At 54.5% G+C, this 18,962-nt stretch overlaps 2 protein-coding genes across 8 annotated transcripts in view; one reads left to right on the plus strand and one right to left on the minus strand.

Moving 5' to 3' along the window:
- On the plus strand, positions 1–12,813 carry HCN3 (hyperpolarization activated cyclic nucleotide gated potassium channel 3). Of its 7 annotated transcripts, XR_010117596.1 has the most exons (10): positions 52–200; positions 419–496; positions 4,988–5,417; positions 6,670–6,831; positions 7,234–7,452; positions 7,860–8,006; positions 8,422–8,662; positions 10,147–10,311; positions 10,754–11,676; positions 12,356–12,813. XR_010117596.1 is itself a non-coding variant. In XM_063626756.1 (9 exons), exons 1-9 carry the CDS (start codon positions 169–171, stop codon positions 11,431–11,433), a joined length of 2,154 nt encoding a protein of 717 aa, XP_063482826.1. In that variant the 5' UTR covers positions 1–168; the 3' UTR covers positions 11,434–12,813. The 7 variants fall into 7 exon arrangements, 5 of the variants coding, with proteins under 5 accessions (XP_063482826.1, XP_063482823.1, XP_063482825.1 ...); XM_063626756.1 differs by having other exon boundaries at positions 1–200; positions 10,754–12,813; XR_010117595.1 differs by having other exon boundaries at positions 52–496.
- The window catches only part of PKLR (pyruvate kinase L/R), a 20,422-nt gene continuing 13,697 nt past the window's right edge, over positions 12,238–18,962 (minus strand). The window contains exons 5-13 of the mRNA XM_063626787.1: positions 18,564–18,655; positions 18,336–18,467; positions 18,015–18,201; positions 17,381–17,651; positions 17,134–17,284; positions 16,389–16,541; positions 16,128–16,294; positions 14,710–14,891; positions 12,238–13,644 (exon numbers count right to left, since the gene is read on the minus strand). Of these exons, the coding sequence (XP_063482857.1) occupies positions 13,538–13,644; positions 14,710–14,891; positions 16,128–16,294; positions 16,389–16,541; positions 17,134–17,284; positions 17,381–17,651; positions 18,015–18,201; positions 18,336–18,467; positions 18,564–18,655 (1,442 nt within the window). The 3' untranslated portion in view covers positions 12,238–13,537. The remainder of the gene's footprint in view (positions 13,645–14,709; positions 14,892–16,127; positions 16,295–16,388; positions 16,542–17,133; positions 17,285–17,380; positions 17,652–18,014; positions 18,202–18,335; positions 18,468–18,563; positions 18,656–18,962) is intronic.

Genomic DNA, 18,962 nt, shown 5'->3' on the forward strand with positions numbered 1-18,962 from the left:
GGTCTTCGCGCGGCCCTCGCCAGGGGGCGCCGCGCAGCCCGCCCGCCTCCCGCAGGTCTAGCACACACCCCCTCCGCCCCGCGCGCCGGCGGTTCCGAGCCTACGACGCCTCCGCTAGAGCCCGCGGGGCTGCGCCGACTCTTGCTCTGGAGGGGTTGAGGGTACCTGATGGCCACAGAGGGCTCTAGGAGGCCGAACGTGTAAGCGGGGTGGGCGCCATGGAGGCGGAGCAGCGGCCCGCGGCGGGGGCCAGCGAAGGGACGACCCCTGGGCTGGAGGCGGTGCCTCCCGTTGCTCCCCCGCCTGCGACCGCGGCCTCAGGTCCGATCCCCAAATCTGGGCCTGAGCCTAAGAGGAGGCACCTTGGGACGCTGCTCCAGCCTACGGTCAACAAGTTCTCCCTTCGGGTGTTCGGCAGCCACAAAGCAGTGGAAATCGAGCAGGAGCGGGTGAAGTCAGCGGGGGCCTGGATCATCCACCCCTACAGCGACTTCCGGTATTGGGGGCTTGGCCGGGAGGGCAGCGTACATCAATCCCAGCCTCGCGGGCAGCGACACCGGGACCCGGCCCGCCCCACCCTCCACGGTCACTTCATTTCCAGCCCGGGGTCCCTTGGTGGGGCGGGAGAGTCACTTCCCCCAGTCTAGCCTGGGAATTCCTGGGCGGGTATCCCCTGCCGGAGGTCCTCCGTGCCTTGACAGGCTGGGGGCACCAGAAGGGGCAAGCAGACATCAGGGGATCTCCAGAGACCTGGATTTCCTCTTTCAGGAACCCGGGACCCTATCCGGACCACAGGAACTACCGGAGTTTGGGACCCCTACCTCCTCCAGTCCTGCTTGCTGGAGATCTAGGAAATTATATTCTAAGTATCGGGGCCAGTCTGAGGGAGAAGCCGAGTTCCGCCATCTGCCATCCCCACACCCGCTCCTTAGCACCTGCCTAGTTCAGCATGACAGATTATCAGGAAAAATAGGGACGCTGAAGGGGTCGGGGGTCCAGACCTCAGCTCTGGTCGCTGTTCCTAGTGCTGAAGGCGGAGGCGGCGGGGCGGGGCCAAGACTCAGAGTGACTGAGGCGGCAAAACAGGGGCAGGACCACCACCCAGGTGACTCCCAGAGAAGGGACAGAGGGTGGGGGTGGGGCCATTTCACAGTCTCCGTCAGGCTGTACGTCTACATCAAGGTCGCTAGGGGAGGACAGCAGCCCTGTCCTTGGGGGAAATGAAGGACAGCTCTTGGATGAGGCAGGGATGTGTGCAAAGCACCTAACCTGGGGAACTAAAGAAGCAGAGAGGAAGAGGTGTGAATCTGGAGCCTGGAAATATAGTTATAGACCCAGACATTATCTTGAATCCACATATATACACACTCTCTCTATGTCCCTCTTCCTCCCATTGTTCCTTTCACTCCTGTCTTTGCTGCCTCGTTCCCACCCAGCCAGTGCACCTTTTCTAGTCTCCTGTGGATCTCGCTCTCTTCCCTCAGTTCACTCGCAGACGGATCCCCAGAAGCCTGATATCTGTCTGATTGTGCTTCTCCATTCTCTGTACTACATCACCCGCCAGGCTTGTGACCCACCTGTGAGTCAGGCTGTGAAGATGCTTTCACGGCTAGGCGAACCCTCTTTCCCTCCCCTCTCTTAGTGCCTCACAATACAGGATTCCTCCTCAGCAGCCCAGGAGAGAAAAGAAGAATGGCGGAGGTTTTACTGAAAACATACAGTCTAAGGGGCTTCCCAGAGGCCCGGACTTGAGGAAGTTTCTTTCAGGGCTGAAAATTGATTTTGCAGTCCGAGTCAGAAGGGGCTAGCTCCTGAGTTGACACTGGGATTAGGTGTGTCCTAGAATTAAAACCACCATAGGTAACTGAGTCCCTGAGATTTTCCTGTGACATTCTCTGAATGAGGGCTTCACACAGTTCCCTCTTGACCTCTTCTTTCCACGGTGTCTGCCACAGCAGTGTCACTCACCCCTGCCCATGCCTCTGCCTGTGCTCAGCCAGAGTCCCAGTGGACACAGGGAGGCCAGAGGAGGAAAGGTATGCAGAACTCAAGCCTTGCTGCTTCATGATCTCCTGTGGAGCTTCTCTGTGTGTGCAGCCCTGTTGGAGGTTCTGTGGAGGGGGAAGGTCATCCCTGGAAAGCTCAATTCAGAGGAAGGCAGGATAGACCACCCCACCCTGGGACATGGATGACCAAACCTCAGCAGAGGAACAGGATCCTTGGGTCCAACTGTGTTGGAGAAGAGGAATGGGGTGGAGAAGGCTGGGGAGGGCATGATGTCCTAGACTAGAATGGGCAGAGAGCTGGAGATGGGAGAAGCAGCAGCCTTTTCAGAAATCTAGGAATAAAGAGTGAGTGAGTCATAACACCAACTAGTGCCTGTACCACACTGTCACATCTATTGTCTCCATGTAAATGTTTTCAACAATGCTGTGAGATTAGCACAGGGTACTTTAGCTTTTTTTTTTAACCATAAAAATATTTAGTAATGGTGAGGTAAATGATATATAGTAGGGATATGTATGTATATGGAAGAGTCATTTTATTTATTTATTTATTTTTATATTTTTATATTTGTTTATTTATTTTGAGAAGGAGTCTCGCTCTGTCCCCCAGGCTGGAGTGCAATGGCACAATTTTGGCTCACTGCAACCTCCTCCTCCTGGGTTCAAGCGATTCTCCTGCATCAGCCTCCTGAGTAGCTGAGATTACAGGCACATGCCACCACGCCTGGCTAATTTTTGTATTTTTAGTAGACGTGGGGTTTCACCATTTTGTCCAGGCTGGTCTCGGACTCTTGACCTCGTGATCCACCCACCTCAGCCTCCCAAAGTGCTGAGATTACAGGCATGAGCCACCACACCAGCAAATTTTTATTTATTTATTGAGACAGAGTCTCACTCTCGCCCAGTCTAGAGGGTGGTGGAGCAGTTTTGGCTCATGGCAACCTTCACTCACAGGTTCAAGCAATTCTCCTGCCTTGGCCTCCTGAATATCTGGGATTGGGATTACAGGTGTGCACCACCACACCTGGCTAATTTTTTTTTTTTTTTTTGAGACGGAGTCTCGCTTCGTTGCCCAGGCTGGAGTGCAGTGGCACAATCTCGGCTCACTGCAAGCTCTGCCTCCCGGGTTCATGCCATTCTCCTTCCTCAGCCTCCCGAGTAGCTGGGACTACAGGCGCCCACCACCATGCCCGGCTAATTTTTTGTATTTTTTTAGTAGAGACGGGGTTTCACCATGTTAGCCAGGATGGTCTTGATCTCCTGACCTTGTGATCTGCCCACCTTGGCCTCCCAAACTACTGGGATTACAGGCGTGAGCCACCGCGCCTGGCTTTTTTTTCTTTTTTTTTTTTTTTGAGACAGAGTTTCACTCTTGTTGCCCAGGCTGGAGTGTAATGGCGCAATCTCGGCTCATGGCAACCTCCACCTCCTGGGTTCAAGCAATTCTCCTGCCCCAGCCTCCCAAGTAGCTGGGATCACAGGCATGTGCCACCATGCCCAGCTAATTTTGTATTTTTAGTAGAGATGGGGTTTCTCCATGTTGGTCAGGCTAGTCTCGAACTCCTGACCTCAATGATCCGCCCACCTTGGCCTCCCAAAGTGCTGGGATTACAGATATGAGCCACCGCACCCAGCCCCTGGTTAATTTTTAATTTTTTTTTTTTTGAGATGGGGTCTCCCTCTGTCACCCAGGCTGGAGTGCAGTGGCGCAATCTCTGCTCACTGCAGCCTCCATCTCCCAGGTTCAAGTGATTCTCCTGCCTCAGCCTCCCAAGTAGCTGGGACTACGGGTGTGCGCCACCACACCCAGCTAATTTTTATATTTTTCGTAGAGACAGGGTTTCACCATGTTGGCCAGGATGGTCTCGATCTCTTGACCTTGTGATCCGCCCATCTTGGCCTCCCAAAGTGCTGGGATTACAGGCGTGAGCCACCGCACCTGGGCTTCTTTTTTTGAGACAGAGTCTCACTGTTGTCACCCAGGTTGGAGAGCAGTGGTGCGATCTTGGCTCACTGCAACCTCTGCCTCCCGGGTTCATGCCATTCTCCTGCCTCAGCCTCCTGAGTAGCTGGGATTACAGGCTCTCGCCACCAGGCCCAGCTAATTTTTGTACTTTTAGTAGAGACGAGGTTTTGCCATGTTGGCCAGATTGGTCTCAAACTCCTGACCTCAGGTGATCTGCCAGCCTTGGCCTCCCAAAGTGTTGGGATTACAGGCATGAGCCACCGGGCCTGGCCAAATTTTTAATTTTTTGTAGAGATAGGCTCTTACTATGTTGCCCAGGCTGGTCTTGAACTCCTGGACTCAAGTGATCCCACTTTGGCCTCCCAAAGCGCTGGGATTATAGGCGTGAGCCATAGCTTTTCTTTTGAGACAGGGTCTCACTCTGTCAGTCAGGCTGGAGTGCAGCTCAGCCTCCTGAGTAGCTGGGACTTTAGGTGCACACCACCACGCCTGGCTAATTTTTTTTATTTGTTGTTGAGATGAGGTCTCACTATGTTGTCCAGGCTGTTTCTTGCTTCTTTTGCTCAACATTGCATTTGTGAAATTCATCCATAGGGCTGAATGTAGCTGTAGTTGGGTAATTTCACAGCTGTATGGTATGCCAGCCCATAAATAGTGTATTTATCTACTTATCTATCTACATTTTTCTACACAAGGACATGTGTGTTGTTCTCAAATTTAATGCTGCTATAAACATTCCTACGTGTATCTCCTGGAGCGCATGTTTCCCTTGGATGTGTCTATACCTAGGAATGGAATTGCTGAGTTGCAGGGAATGCAAATGTTTAACTTCACTAGATAATGCTGAACTATTTTCCCAAATGGTGGTCCCAACTTATACTTCCAGCAGCTGTAAACAGTCATTCTGTTATTGTGTATCTTTGCCCATTCTTGGCCATGTCAGCCTATCTTCTGTCAGTCTAGTGGCTGGTGAAATATCCTCATGATCTTACTCCTCATCTCACTCCCACCTTAGGTTTTACTGGGACCTGACCATGCTGCTGCTGATGGTGGGGAACCTCATTGTCCTGCCTGTGGGCATCACCTTCTTCAAGGAGGAGAACTCCCCGCCTTGGATCGTCTTCAACGTATTGTCTGATACTTTCTTCCTACTGGATCTGGTGCTCAACTTCCGAACGGGCATCGTGGTGGAGGAAGGTGCTGAGATCCTGCTAGCACCGAGGGCCATCCGCACGCGCTACCTGCGCACCTGGTTCGTGGTTGACCTCATCTCTTCTATCCCCGTGGATTACATCTTCCTGGTGGTGGAGCTGGAACCACGGTTGGACGCTGAGGTCTACAAAACGGCACGGGCCCTACGCATCGTTCGCTTCACCAAGATCCTAAGCCTGCTGCGGCTGCTCCGCCTCTCCCGCCTCATCCGCTACATACACCAGTGGGAGGAGGTGGGGCGGGGAGGTGGCAGGTGGGGGAGTGGGTGGGGGGTGTTGGGGGAGAAGGGGGCGGGGTGGCTGGTGGACTTCTCTAGGAAGATGCTATGGGTGGGGCTCCTGGTGACCTTATAGTGTGGGGAAGATGGGTGGGGCTTCCGTGTGTGAGCTCTCTCCAAAATTGGTGGGAGAGAAGCAGGAACAGAATGAGGGTTCAGGGGATGGGGCCTGGGGTGAAGATGGTGGCACAGGAGGGTGGAGCACAGCTGCCGGACACACTTTAGAGTTAGCTGAATGCTGGGTGGAGGATGAGGTGTGGAAGAAGCTGGAGCTTCAGCCTCAGAGCAGCAGAGTTTAGTGGTTCAGACTGTGGGCTCTGCAGTCTCATTGTCTTTGGTCAGATCCCAGTTTTATTGTTTACTATAGGAGACTTGGTTTTCTGTTCTATAAAATGAGAGTGTTAAATACACTTACCTGTGATAAAACTGTTAGGATTAAAGGCACTAATACATGTAAATCACTTAGAAAAGTGTCTAGGACATACTAAGTTCTCAGTGAAGCCACTATTATATATTATTATGACTGGAAAGGAGAGGGCTGCTGGATTAATTCTTACACATATGCCCTGGAGACATTACATTGTGAAATGCCCTCTCTCTTTTCTAGGCTACACCTGGGCAGCTTGTGCAATAGATTTGTTTGATTCTCTGCTGTGACACTTACTATGTGGTTCTGGGCACATGACTGACCTCAGCTTTCCTATCTATAAGATGAGAGAAATAAGAAACTGCTTTGGCCGGGCACGGTGGCTCACGCTTGTAATCCCAGCACTTTGGGAGGCCGAGGCGGGCGGATCACGAGGTCAGGAGATCGAGACCATGGTGAAACCCCGTCTCTACTAAAAATACAAAAAATTAGCCCAGCGTGGTGGCGGGCGCCTGTAGTCCCAGCTACTCGGAGAGGCTGAGGCAGGAGAATGGCGTGAACCCGGGAGGCGGAGCTTGCAGTGAGCTGAGATTGCGCCACTGCACTCCAGCCTGGGCAACAGAGCGAGACTCCGTCTCCAAAAAAAAAAAAAGAAACTGCTTTGCATTAGCTATACATGTGTGCCACAAAGCTCCACACAAATGAATAATAGTTGTATTTTTTAGTTCATGGGGGCTGGGGCTAGGGAGTAGTTCAGAGAGAGAATTTGCCAGGCTGGGAATGGAGGAGGACAAGCAGGGAGGGGTTCCTGTCCACAGCAGCTCCTCCTCGGACTCCTCAGATCTTTCACATGACCTATGACCTGGCCAGTGCTGTGGTTCGCATCTTCAACCTCATTGGGATGATGCTGCTGCTATGTCACTGGGATGGCTGTCTGCAGTTCCTGGTGCCCATGCTGCAGGACTTCCCTCCCGACTGCTGGGTCTCCATCAACCACATGGTGGTGAGAAGTCCCCACAGCTCTGCCTTTCCTGGGCCTTCTTAGGGCTCTTCTGCCTGAGTAGCAGGGATGGCCACAGGGAGCAGGAGATGGGAGATGATCACGACAGAAAATAGGAGTGAGGAGGTGGGGAGGAGGGAGGAAAGGGGAAGGAGACCCAGAAGAAGTGCTCGTGTGTTGGAGGGAGCAGGCAAGGAAGGGTACCTAGCTGGAAGCTGAGGCCCCCCAATTGCAATAGAGGACCCTTTTGCCTCAGGGCCCCCAGAACCAAACTTAAGTGCCTGCCAAGAGGAAGGCCTGCAGTAGAAGGGGGCAGACAGAAAGACCAAAAGAGGAAAAGGAGCAGGCAGAGAATGAGGCTCCGAGGGGCCCATGCCCAGCTCTGCATTACACTCTGCCCCCCAGAACCACTCGTGGGGCCGCCAGTATTCCCATGCCCTGTTCAAGGCCATGAGCCACATGCTGTGCATTGGCTATGGGCAGCAGGCACCTGTAGGCATGCCCGACGTCTGGCTCACCATGCTCAGCATGATTGTGGGTGCCACATGCTACGCCATGTTCATCGGCCACGCCACGGCACTCATCCAGTCCCTGGACTCTTCCCGGCGTCAGTACCAGGAGAAGGTCAGCAGGGACAGGAGAGGGAGGTGTGGCATGGAGGGGTGTTGAAGACTGGGTAGCCTGACTTGAGGCCCATTCTGATGTGTGCCCCTGTTGCGTCTCTGTTTCCTTTCCTGCCCTGTGTCCATTTGTTCCCTGCCTCTGCATGTACCTTTTCCTTGTTTGAACCTATGCCCGTGCTTGGCCCCTCTGCTGTCCACACCTGGGTTTTCCTATGACTGTGCTCTGTGTCTTCCCGGTATCCATCATTATCCATATTCCTCTGTGGCCCTGTGTATCCATGTCTGGTTCCACGTTTCACCCCTTTGAGTTTGACCTGTGTCTCTGACCTTCCACACACACACCCCACTGTTTCGGCCCCAAATCTCTCCCTGTGTCCTCTTGCCCCTGGCAATGGGCTGGCCCTCCAGTACAAGCAGGTGGAGCAGTACATGTCCTTCCACAAGCTGCCAGCAGACACGCGGCAGCGCATCCACGAGTACTATGAGCACCGCTACCAGGGCAAGATGTTCGATGAGGAAAGCATCCTGGGCGAGCTGAGCGAGCCGCTTCGGGAGGTGGGGCTGGGTTGGGCCTGGAAGGGGGGCTCTTCAGGGACCTGGAGTGCTGTCTGTTGGTAGGGGCTGTTGGTCAGCAGGTGCTCCTATAGGGAATGAGGCCTGCAGAGGTCCCCATGGGAGGCCAGGTATTTGGGGGCTTTCAGGGGCTAGGGTCTTTCTTGAAGGCCCTTTAAGGGTGAAGTATACATGAGGAGGGACTATAGGGATCTCTGTTTTCGGGGGATGGTCCTGCAAGGGCTCATGGGAAAGATCTGAAGGCAGGAGCTTAGGGATGGTCCCACGCCCACTGATGCATCCCCATCCTTTGGCAGAACATGACCCCAGGGGTGGGGTTTCTGGAAGTGAATGAGCTCGGTGGGATCATCTCAGGTCAGGGGGCACAGCCTGCCTGACAGACCCCTCCCCTATCCAGGAGATCATTAACTTCACCTGTCGGGGCCTAGTGGCCCACATGCCGCTGTTTGCCCACGCTGACCCCAGCTTCGTCACTGCAGTTCTCACCAAGCTGCGCTTTGAGGTCTTCCAGCCGGGGGACCTCGTGGTGCGTGAGGGCTCCGTGGGAAGGAAGATGTACTTCATCCAGCATGGGCTGCTCAGTGTGCTGGCCCGTGGCGCCCGGGACACACGCCTCACCGATGGATCCTACTTTGGGGGTCAGCAGGCCTCAGGGAGGGTGGCAGGGTCACGAGCAGACAGTGGAGAGGGCAACTGCTCCCGGGCTCAGGGTCCCTGCCTCGGTACGCTGCAGAATCACAGAGCTCCAGCCCCTTCCCAGGCCTTCTCAGTGAGAATCTCTGGGCTGGGGTCTGGAGCTGTATAGTTTTTGTTTGTTTGTTTGTTTTTTGAGGTGGAGTCTCACTCTGTTGCCCAGGCTGGAGTGCAGTGGCGTGATCTCGGCTCACTGCAAGCTCTGCCTCCTGGGTTCACACCATTCTTCTGCCTCAGATTCTCGAGTAGCTGGGACCACAGGCGCCCACCACCACACCCGGCTAATTTTTTGTATTTTTAGTAGAGATGGGGTTTCACCGTGTTAGCCAGGATGGTCTCGATCTCCTGACCTCGTGATCCACCCGCCTCGGCCTCCCAAAGTGCTGGGATTACAGGCATGAATCACCGCGCCCGGCCTGAGCTCTATAGTTTTTAAAGCTTCTCAGGAGATTCTAATGCACAGCCAGGTTGCAAACTACTGGGCCAGAGGGCCTTTTAGAACCCTTAGGCAGTGAAATCCAAGGATCCTATGAGATGAGGGAAAGGCAGGAGTGAAGCAGAGCTGTCCTGGAGCATGAGCTTTATGGAGCTGCCTAGTGGTGTGATTCAGGGACCCAGCCTGTGGCAATAGGGGCAGTTCAGCCTTCCACTGCCCAGAGTGACCTGAGGCTCATATAATCTCTCAGTCCCCAAACCACCCACTACCCCCATCACGTTGCACTTTGCTCTTTGATACTGCTTTTCTCCTCAGTGTTTATTCAAGTGGGTGGGAGGGGTGGGTACACTGAGTTGCCCAGGTCTACCTCTTGGGATTGAGCAGTCGGGGAGAGGTGGGAGTTAAAGTGGAGTGGAATCACTGGGAATTTAGGGCCAGCAAGACCTGCCTGGTCGTCAGCCTTCATATGGAGAGAGTAAGAAGGACAGGGAGCAATAATCCAGTAATTGTGGGGGTCTGGAGAAAGACAATGCTTGGGGTGTTTAGGGACCCTGGGGCAGGGAGGTAATAGGTAATCAATGGTTTCTCCCAAGTCTAGGGAGGAGCCTTAGAAAGTTGAGTCTACTGCGCGGTGGCTCACACTTGTAATCTCAGCACTTTGGGAGGCCGAGGCGGGCGGATCACGAGGTCAGGAGATCGAGACCATGGTGAAACCCCGTCTCTACTAAAAATACAAAAAATTAGCCGGGCGTGGTGGGGGGCACCTGTAGTCCCAGCTACTTGGAGAGGCTGAGGCAGGAGAATGGCGTGAACCCGGGAGGCGGAGCTTGCAGTGAGCCGAGATCGCGCCACTGCACTCCAGCCTGGGTGACAGAGCGAGACTCCGTCTCAAAAAAAAAAAAAAAAGAAAGTTGGGTCCACTGCTGCAGGCTCAGCGAGAGGAGTTCTGGGGACAAGGACAGGGGTTCTGAAGCTTCCTCCCAATTTCTACAGAGATCTGCCTGCTAACTAGGGGCCGGCGCACAGCCAGTGTTCGGGCTGACACCTACTGCCGCCTCTACTCACTCAGTGTGGACCATTTCAATGCTGTGCTCGAGGAGTTCCCCATGATGCGCCGGGCCTTTGAGACTGTGGCCATGGATCGGCTGCGCCGCATCGGTGAGACCTGTCCACTCCATCTGCTCTGGGTCCAGACTGTGCTTTCACCCCACCTCCAAAGCAAGGAGCCCAGGCTTTAGGGCTCCAGGGTCATATCCCAATCCATTCAGTCCCAACAAATGCTCCCTAACAGGCCTTTCAACACTGTGGCCCACTGTCCCTATCCCTCAGCATGTCCTACCCAGGAGAGATAGCATCCCAAGTCCCCATGTCCTGAGTCCTCTTCCCCTGAGTACCAGTCCCCTGACCCCCGCTGTCTCTGATACATACCCTCTTCCTCCAACCCCCATCTCAACCCCCATGGACCCATTGCCATACTACTGACTCCCATTCCCTACCCTCAACCCCACCCCATCCTGATACTCTCATACTCTTTGATATCCAAACTCCATCTTGGATTCCTTCCCTATCCTTAACTTCTCCCTCCTGGGACAACTTCTAGGCAAGAATTCCATACTGCAGCAGAAGCGCTCCGAGCCAAGTCCAGGCAGCAGTTGTGGCATCATGGAGCAACACTTGGTGCAACATGACAGAGACATGGCTCGGGGTCTTCGGGGTCTGGCCCCGAGCACAGGAGCTCGGCTTAGTGGAAAGCCAGTACTGTGGGAGCCACTGGTACATGCGCCCCTTCAGGCAGCTGCTGTGACCTCCAATGTGGCCATTGCCCTGACTCACCAGCGGGGCCCTCTGCCCCTCTCCCCTGACTCTCCAGCCACCCTCCTTGCTCGCTCTGCTTGGCGCTCAGCAGGCTCTCCAGCTTCCCCTCTGGTGCCTGTCCGAGCTGGCCCGTGGGCATCCACCTCCCGCCTGCCCGCCCCACCTGCCCGAACCCTGCACGCCAGCCTATCCCGGGCAGGGCACTCCCAGGTCTCCCTGCTGGGTCCCCCTCCAGGAGGAGGTGGACGGCGGCTAGGACCTCGGGGCCGCCCACTCTCAGCCTCCCAACCCTCTCTGCCTCAGCGGGCAACAGGCGATGGCTCTCCTGGGCGTCAGGGATCAGGAAGTGAGCGGCTTCCTCCCTCAGGGCTCCTGGCCAAACCTCCAAGGACAGCCCAGCCCCCCAGGCCACCAGTGCCTGAGCCAGCCACACCCCGGGGTCTCCAGCTTTCTGCCAACATGTAAACCTTTGAGTACATCCAGCCTTAGTTCTTGGGGTGCAGTAGTATGTACCCAAGGGCAGATGCCTCTTGGGGAAGGCCGTGGGGACCTGAAACATTGTCCCATGGAAATGTCGACCCTGTGCGGACATTCCGCATACTGCCATGAAGACGGTCTCTGTGTCCTCAGCTCAAGAATCCTGTAGTTTGTCCCATCATAATCCATTCACCCGTTCATCATGTGTACTGAGCAGCTACCATGTTCAAGGTAATATGCCAGGGGCTGTATGTCTCCACTGCCAAGTAGAAGTGACTCAAAACCCTCTGACAAGGATATTCCCCTGGCTATGGTCCTACCAGGTGCAGGCCCAGGCCCATGACCCCACCTTTACTAAGCACAAGTACTTGCCACCGCCATCACTGCCAAGTAACTAGATGTCTCTGTTTCCCTGCCGATGATCCTGCAGGTTCTGCCTGGTCTGGTTATCTTCCTGTTCCTGTAGCATAGCCAGGCACTGCCAATCACCTGCGCCCCCATTGCTGCCAGCAGAAGTCTTGGGTCCTGAGTGTGGGTATCCACTTTTACCCACTCACTGCCACCTGTGGACACTCCGTGTCTACCCTCTGAGTGGGAACACACTTCTAAGTTCCCTGCAGTCTCTGTCCTGTGGTAGACCATCTTTTTGTAAACTGGGAGCTGTCTCTTCCCTGTACCCTCTGCCCCAGTCGTGACCCCCTAAAAGTTAAGGGGTAGTTGGCACCTCCTTATTAATATGCCAGCCTAAATCCCCCCTGGTGGAGGGGCAAATGGCTGAATCCTTGTGTGATATTTTTTTCTTTGCTTATTTATTCATTTATTTAATTGTATTTATTCATTTACTAAGTTTATGTGCTACCAATTCATTTTGGTTACCCATTCCTTTATCCATCCCTCCCCTCCTTTTCAGGTAAGGAGACAGGAGGAGTAGGAGGAGGCAGGGCCTCTCCATGCCAGCCTCTGTGGTCCTTGCCCAAACTCATCAGTGCAATACTTGAACCTTCTCCCAGGTAGGGGCAGGAGGAGCCACATGAGAGAGGGAGAAGTACCATGTTTACTTTTAGAGTTTTGTTTTGTTTTTTCCTTCTGAGTTTGCTGTTGGTGCAGGAGTAAGGGAAAGGCCCAAGGTATCCAAGCCTGGGGAAGGGCAGGCCAGCCAGCACCTCTGCCTTCTCAGGGACAAGAGTAGTCCTTTACCACACTCACTCTGCCTGTCCCCTCGCCTACTCTACAGCATTAAAGACTGTGGGGCCAGGACCCTAAGTCTCCTTTCCTTCTGGGTGGGGAGTTCTGGGGTTCTTGGTGTGTGGGAGAAGTTTTATAATTACTTCCAAACAGCTGGGTTTAAATATAAAATAGACACACTCATTTTTGGCTCTTGGTTTGTGTGTGGGAACAAAGTGAGTGGGAAGGAATTTCTGGGTGCAGAAGGAAGCAGCCGGGGATTTGACCAAGCAGGGTATCAGGCAGGCATGACAACAGCCAGGACAGTGGTCTACAAGCCCAGCACAGAGGTTGTGAAGACAGTGACAAAATCAGCTGCCCAGCCCTCACTTCTCCCCAGCATCCATCCCACCCAGTTTTCCCAAAAGTGTGGACTTTCATGTAACTGTTAGTCACCATGAAGGGGTAGCCTGCCCTGGCACGAGATGCCTAGATTATCATGAGGGCCACATATGAGAATGGGAGACTGTGGACAAGATTGCCCTGTCTCCCCTCTCCTCCACCCCAAGGGATGGGATGCCTGGGGTTATGGAATTAACCAGCCAAACTGGGATTAAAGACTCAAGGCATCTTAGGGCCTGCTGAGCAGATTGGATGCAGGGAATGTACAATTGGTGCTGTTGGGTGGCCAGTGCATAATTGGACACAGACTTTCAGGACCAATGTGAACTGGAGACGGGGAAGGGGCAACCTCGAATGGGGCTAGATGACAGATATAATCTCAGGCCTCAGGTAGGAATAGAGGGTCAGGAATAAAGAAGAGAGGACTTAAAGGTAGGGTTTTGGAGGGGTGTGGGCTGGAGAACGTAGACTGGAGAGGAAGGAATGGGGTACAGGGGTAGGCTGGGTCAGATGAGGGAGGGGCGTCTCAGGATATGCCCAGCACCCGCATGATGTTGGTGTAGCCGGAGCCAGGTCGCCAGCCTGTCACCACAATCACCAGGTCTCCAACACGGAGGAAGCCACGGAGCTTTCCTGGGGGAGGGAAAGAAAACAAATCATCGGACAGGTGTGGTGGCTCACACCTGTAATCCCACACTTTGGGAAGCCGAGGCAGGCGGATCACCTGAGGTCTGGAGTTTGAGACCAGCCTGGCCAACATGGTGAAACTTTGTCTCTACTAAAAATACAAAAATTAGCTGGGTGTGGTGGCACATGCCTGTAATCCCAGCTACCCAGGAGGATGAGGCAGGAGAATCGCTTGAACTCAGGAGGTAGAGGTTGCAGTGAGCAGAGATCACGCCACTGCATTCCAGCCTGGGCGACAGAGCAAGACTCCATCTCAATAATAATAATAATAATAATAATAATAGAAGAAAAGAAAGAAAGAAAGAAAATTAGTCATTGAGGGACCAGGCCAGCCCTGTAACAAGAACCAGCCACCACCTTTTACCACATCAAGGCCACCCTGTAGGGAATGAGGCAGTGAAGTATGTCCCACGGGTGGCACGCAGGGAATGTGACAACTGCAGTATATTAAAGGTGTAAGAGATGCCGGCACAGTGGCTGACGCCTGTAATCCTAGCACTTTGGGAGTCCGAGGCAGGCGGATCATGAGGTCAAGACATTGAGACCATCCTGGCCAACATGGTGAAACACCATCTCTACTAAAAATACAAAAATTATCCGGGCGTGGTGGCGCACGCCCGTAGTACCAGCTACTTGGGAGGCTGAGGCAGGAGAATCACTTGAACCCGGGAGGCAGAGGTTGCAGTGAGCCGAGATCGCGCCATTGCACTCCAGCCTGGCAACAGAGCGAGACTCTCTATCAAAAAAAAAAAAAAAAAAAAAAGGTGCAGGAGTATCCTTAGGCTAGGACAGAGTGTGTTGCTAAGTAGCACGGCTGTCAGCCTGTGTGGCTATGCTGATGGAAGAGGTATTTGTGATATGCCAGACTGATATCTCAGTCTTAGTGACTCTCACAGGGAAAACCTGGGACCACAGGAGAGAGGCAGGGCCCTTTGAGTGGGTATGGGAAGCTGGGTTGGGGGACTTCTGATACAAATGGTAGGAGTGGCGGGGAAGGTCTAGGTAGCTCACCACTTTCAATGCCAAATTGCACCCGGCGATCTACATCATCTGCCCAGATGGCTTCTGGAGGTTCACGGTAAAGCAAGGGGAAGACTCCTCGGCATAAGTGGACCTGGCGGGCAGCCTGGGCAGAGCGGGTGACAGCAATGACTGCTGCCCGAGGTCGGTACCGAGACAGAAGCTGGGCTGAGCTGGAGGAGGCAGAGAAGGTCAGCCCAGAACAGCGAGAGAATGGTGAACCAGGAAAGGAGAGTCTGGGTTCTAGTTCCAGGTGTCACTAACAAGCTGTGTGACCCTGGGTAAGTCATCATACTTCTCTGGGCCTTGGTGTTCTCACCTGTAAAATGAGTGTAAGAATGCCTGCCTCCCAGGCCGGGCGCGGTGGCTCATGCCTGTAATCCCAGCACTTTGGGAGGCCGCGATGGGAGAATTATTTGAGCCCAGGAGCTGAAGACCAGCCTAGGCAACATAGTGAGACCCCATCTCTGTATTAAAAAAAAAAAAAAAGAATGCCTGCCCTCCCTACCACACAAGGAAGATATGAGATAATACAGATATATCAAATAAGATAATAAGGAGAAATCTCTTTAAGAAATATAAAAGCTGGCCAGGCACGGTGGCTCATGCCTATAATCCCAGCACTTTGGGAGGCCAAGGAGGGTGGATCACCTGAGGTCAGGAGTTTGAGACCAGCCTGGCTAACATGACGAAACCCTGTATCTACTAAAAATACAAAAAATTAGCCGGGCGTGGTGGCATGCGCCTGTAATCCCAGCTACTCGGAAGGCTGAGGCAGGAGAATCACTTGAACCTGGGAGGTGAAGGTTGTGGTGAGCCGAGATTGCGCCGTTGTACTCCAGCCTGAGCAACAGAGCGAGATGCCATTCTCAAAAGAAAAAAAAGAAAAAAAGAAAAAAAAAAACACAAGAGTATAAAACCCTTTTGAGAAAGTGCATTATGTGCTTAATTTACTATATAGATATTAAGTACTATCTAGTACTTAATATTGCCTGTTAATCCTCGCGACCCCATGAAGAACAAATCGTTACCTTGTCCTGTTCATGAGGAAAGAGAGCAGGCTAATAGAGCTACAATTCTGCGTAAAGACTTAAACTCAGACCTACTGGACCCTTCTGCAATACCTCAGCATTGGTAGGCTCTGTGGGCCGAATGGACTTGCCTCTGAGCCCCAGGAGCCCAAATGGCCTTGAAGCCAATGTGCCCAGTGATGCCGCTGTCCCCTTCCAGCCCCCAGAAGCTCACTGGCATTCTGTCTCTCCTGGCCTCCAGCTGTCATTGCTGCCTCTCCTCTTGTCTCAGGTGGACACTCTTCACCCCTGGTGACCAGACTAAACCCAGGCCTGGGGCCCATCCCAGCCTACCCCTGACACAAAGCTCCATCTGGACATTCCCAGTATCCCCCTCACCGGCCAGTTGTGGTCAGCACAATGATGGCAGCAGCACAGCACTTGAAGGCAGCCTCCACTGCGCCAATGGCGGTGACCTCAGTGGGATCACGGCTTAGTGGCGCTGCCCGACGTAGCTCCTCAAACAGCTGCCGGTGATACACTGCGGCCTCTGCCTCCCGGGCAATCTGCAGGTGCCAGAATGTTAGGCTGGGAAGGGGCACTGGGATTTGGAAGGGATTTGGTTGCCTGGCCCATTTGCTTTTCATTCTGAGCTCCTACCGCATGCTGCATCTTCACGGCTTCCACAGGGAAGTTGCCCTTGGCAGTCTCCCCTGACAGCATGATGCAGTCAGCCCCATCCAGCACAGCGTTGGCAACATCACTTGTCTCTGCCCTTGTTGGCCGGGGCTTGGTAATCATGCTCTCCAGCATCTGGGGGACAGCATGGACTTCAAAGTTGTAGGAGTCACACTGTGACTGGGGACCCTGCCCAAGCTACTTCTCTGACACCCACACTCTCAGAGTGTCCCAAAATCCAGGGTCACAGTCACAACCCCTGAAAATAGGGGTCAAAGTATATCTAACTTTGTCGTTTGAGGATCAAACACTTATCAGCAAAATGTGCTATAAACCTACAGTGTGGGCTGGGCGCAGTGGCTCACACCTGTAATCCCAGCACTTTGGGAGGCCGAGGCGAGTAGATCACCTGAGGTCAGGAGTTCGAGACCAGTCTGGCCAACATGGTGAAAACCCGTCTCTACTAAAAATACAAAAAGTAGCCTGGCATGGTGGCAGTCACCTGTAATCCCAGCTACTTGGGAGGCTGAGGCAGGAGAATTGCTTGAACTCAAGAGGCAGAGGTTGCAGTGAGCGGAGATTGCGCGCTGCACTCCAGCCTGGATGATGGAGTGAGACTCCGTCTCAAAAAACAAAACAAACGAAGCAAACCCCTACAGTGTGGGTATTCACCCACAGGTGTCCCTAAAACCCACAGAGTGCCGAACCTCAAGGGCTCACTCCAGACCTGTGTGGCACAGACAACAGGCTTGCCCGCCAAGTTGCAGCGCCCAATCATCATCTTCTGAGCCAGGAAAACCTTCTCTGCTGGGATCTCGATGCCTAGGTCCCCCCGTGCCACCATGATGCCGTCGCTCACCTCCAGGATTTCATCAAACCTGAGAGGTTGGGAGAATCAAGGCAGAGGCAGGCGGGAGAAGAAAGGTGATGGGGAACAGCGACAGGGCCGAAGGGGAACAGAGCCCAAGCCTCACCTCTTCACGCCTTCGTGGTTCTCAATTTTGCTGATGATCTTGATGCCGTGTCCTTCCGGACCCAGAGCAGCCCTGACGGCAGCCACGTCGCTGGCTTTCCGCACAAAGGAGGCAAAGACGATGTCCACGCCATGCTCCACCCCGAAGCGCAGGTCTCGGACGTCCTGCTCGGACAGCCCGGGCAAGTCCACCTGGGCCCCTGGCAAGTTCACGCCCTTCCGGCTGCCCAGGACGCCGCCGTTCTCCACTTGGGTCACCAGTCCCTCTGGGCCTGCGGACATGGAGAGAGCCAGCTGCGGTCAGGGGTGAGGACGGGGCACAGTTACAGCAGAGAGGACGCTGGGGCTTGGACCCCCAAGAGGTCAGGAACCATGTCCTTCTCGTCTCTCCGCCCTTGTTCTGGGCTTCGCCCGGAAGAGGCACAGATGGGCGTCCGTGGAAGAAACGACCCACCCTTAGTCCAGCCCAAACCCAGGGTGAGCGCGGAGTCTACACGCTGGGGACTCCTGGGACGGGCTGGCAAAAACGCGTGGCCAGGGGAAGGTGTGGTCGCTCTGAGGGCTGATGGGGGAGCCAAGGAGAAGGGAATGTGCCCAGTGCACGGATGTGGTCAGGGCGGGAGGCGCGTCCGCACCGATTTTCTGGACCACTAGGGAGATGAGCCCGTCGTCAATGTAGATGTGGCCCCCCACCGGCACGACCCGGACAATATTGGGGTAGTCCACCCACACGGTGTTCGCGTTCCCCCGCGTCCGGAACGCGGGGTCCACAGTCACCAGCACCTGGGAGCCCTTCACCAGCTCCACTTCCGACTCTGGACCCTAGGGACGGAGCCAGAGGAGATGTGAGTTCTGCGCCCCGGAGTCCGGGATCCGCCCCTGCCCACGCCTGGGCCCAGCCCTAAGGGCGCCGCCTTTCCGGCCCCGGCCGGGCGAATCCCAGCCCCATTGCTCACCCCCTGCAGGATCCCAGTGCGGATCTCCGGTCCCTTGGTGTCCAGGGCGATGGCCACGGGCCGGTAACTGAGCGGGGAAGCTGCAAAGCTCTCCACCGCCTCCCGGATGTTGGCGATGGACTCAGCGTGGTACTGGGGGAGGGAGCGGAGCGAGGGTTTCAGGGGAAGGTGGCCAGGACCTCGAGGCATCCTCCTGCCCCACCCACTGCCGGGAGGCCCGTCCCGCACCTCGTGGGAGCCATGGGAGAAGTTGAGTCGCGCAATGTTCATCCCGGCCTTGATCATCTCCTTGAGGCGCTCCACCGAGCGAGATGCCGGCCCTAGAACCAAAGGTTCACTTTCAGACAACATTCCCCCAGAAATGAGAGGCAACCAAACCGAACCATTACCACTCTCAGAACGCCCCACGCCACAGGCGTCCTGTTACCTGACCTTTATTCCCTGTTGCAACCCTTGCTCACAGATCACAGACTCCCCTTCCCTCTCCAGCCAACATCCATCCCCTTGGGGAGGCAGCACTGTGGAAGTCGGAGGGGAGTGCCCTCTGCCAGGCCTGAGATCTCTGTGTGGGCATGTGATGTATGTAAATGTTGCTTGCCCGGCTACCCCAGGGTATGGGGCGTAGGG

This window comes from Symphalangus syndactylus, chromosome 12 (assembly GCF_028878055.3).
Source record: "Symphalangus syndactylus isolate Jambi chromosome 12, NHGRI_mSymSyn1-v2.1_pri, whole genome shotgun sequence".
NCBI classification, from domain to species: domain Eukaryota; kingdom Metazoa; phylum Chordata; class Mammalia; order Primates; family Hylobatidae; genus Symphalangus; species Symphalangus syndactylus.

What these genes read in the sequence shown, in the direction of transcription:
- HCN3 (XM_063626754.1), top strand. Translation starts at nt 219, where the DNA reads ATGGAGGCGGAGCAGCGGCCCGCGGCGGGGGCCAGCGAAGGGACGACC. An exon ending in CACCCCTACAGCGACTTCCG is followed by an intron (nt 497 to 4,987) that starts GTATTGGGGGCT and finishes CTCCCACCTTAG; the next exon opens with GTTTTACTGGGACCTGACCA. An exon ending in TGAGCGAGCCGCTTCGGGAG is followed by an intron (nt 8,007 to 8,421) that starts GTGGGGCTGGGT and finishes TCCCCTATCCAG; the next exon opens with GAGATCATTAACTTCACCTG.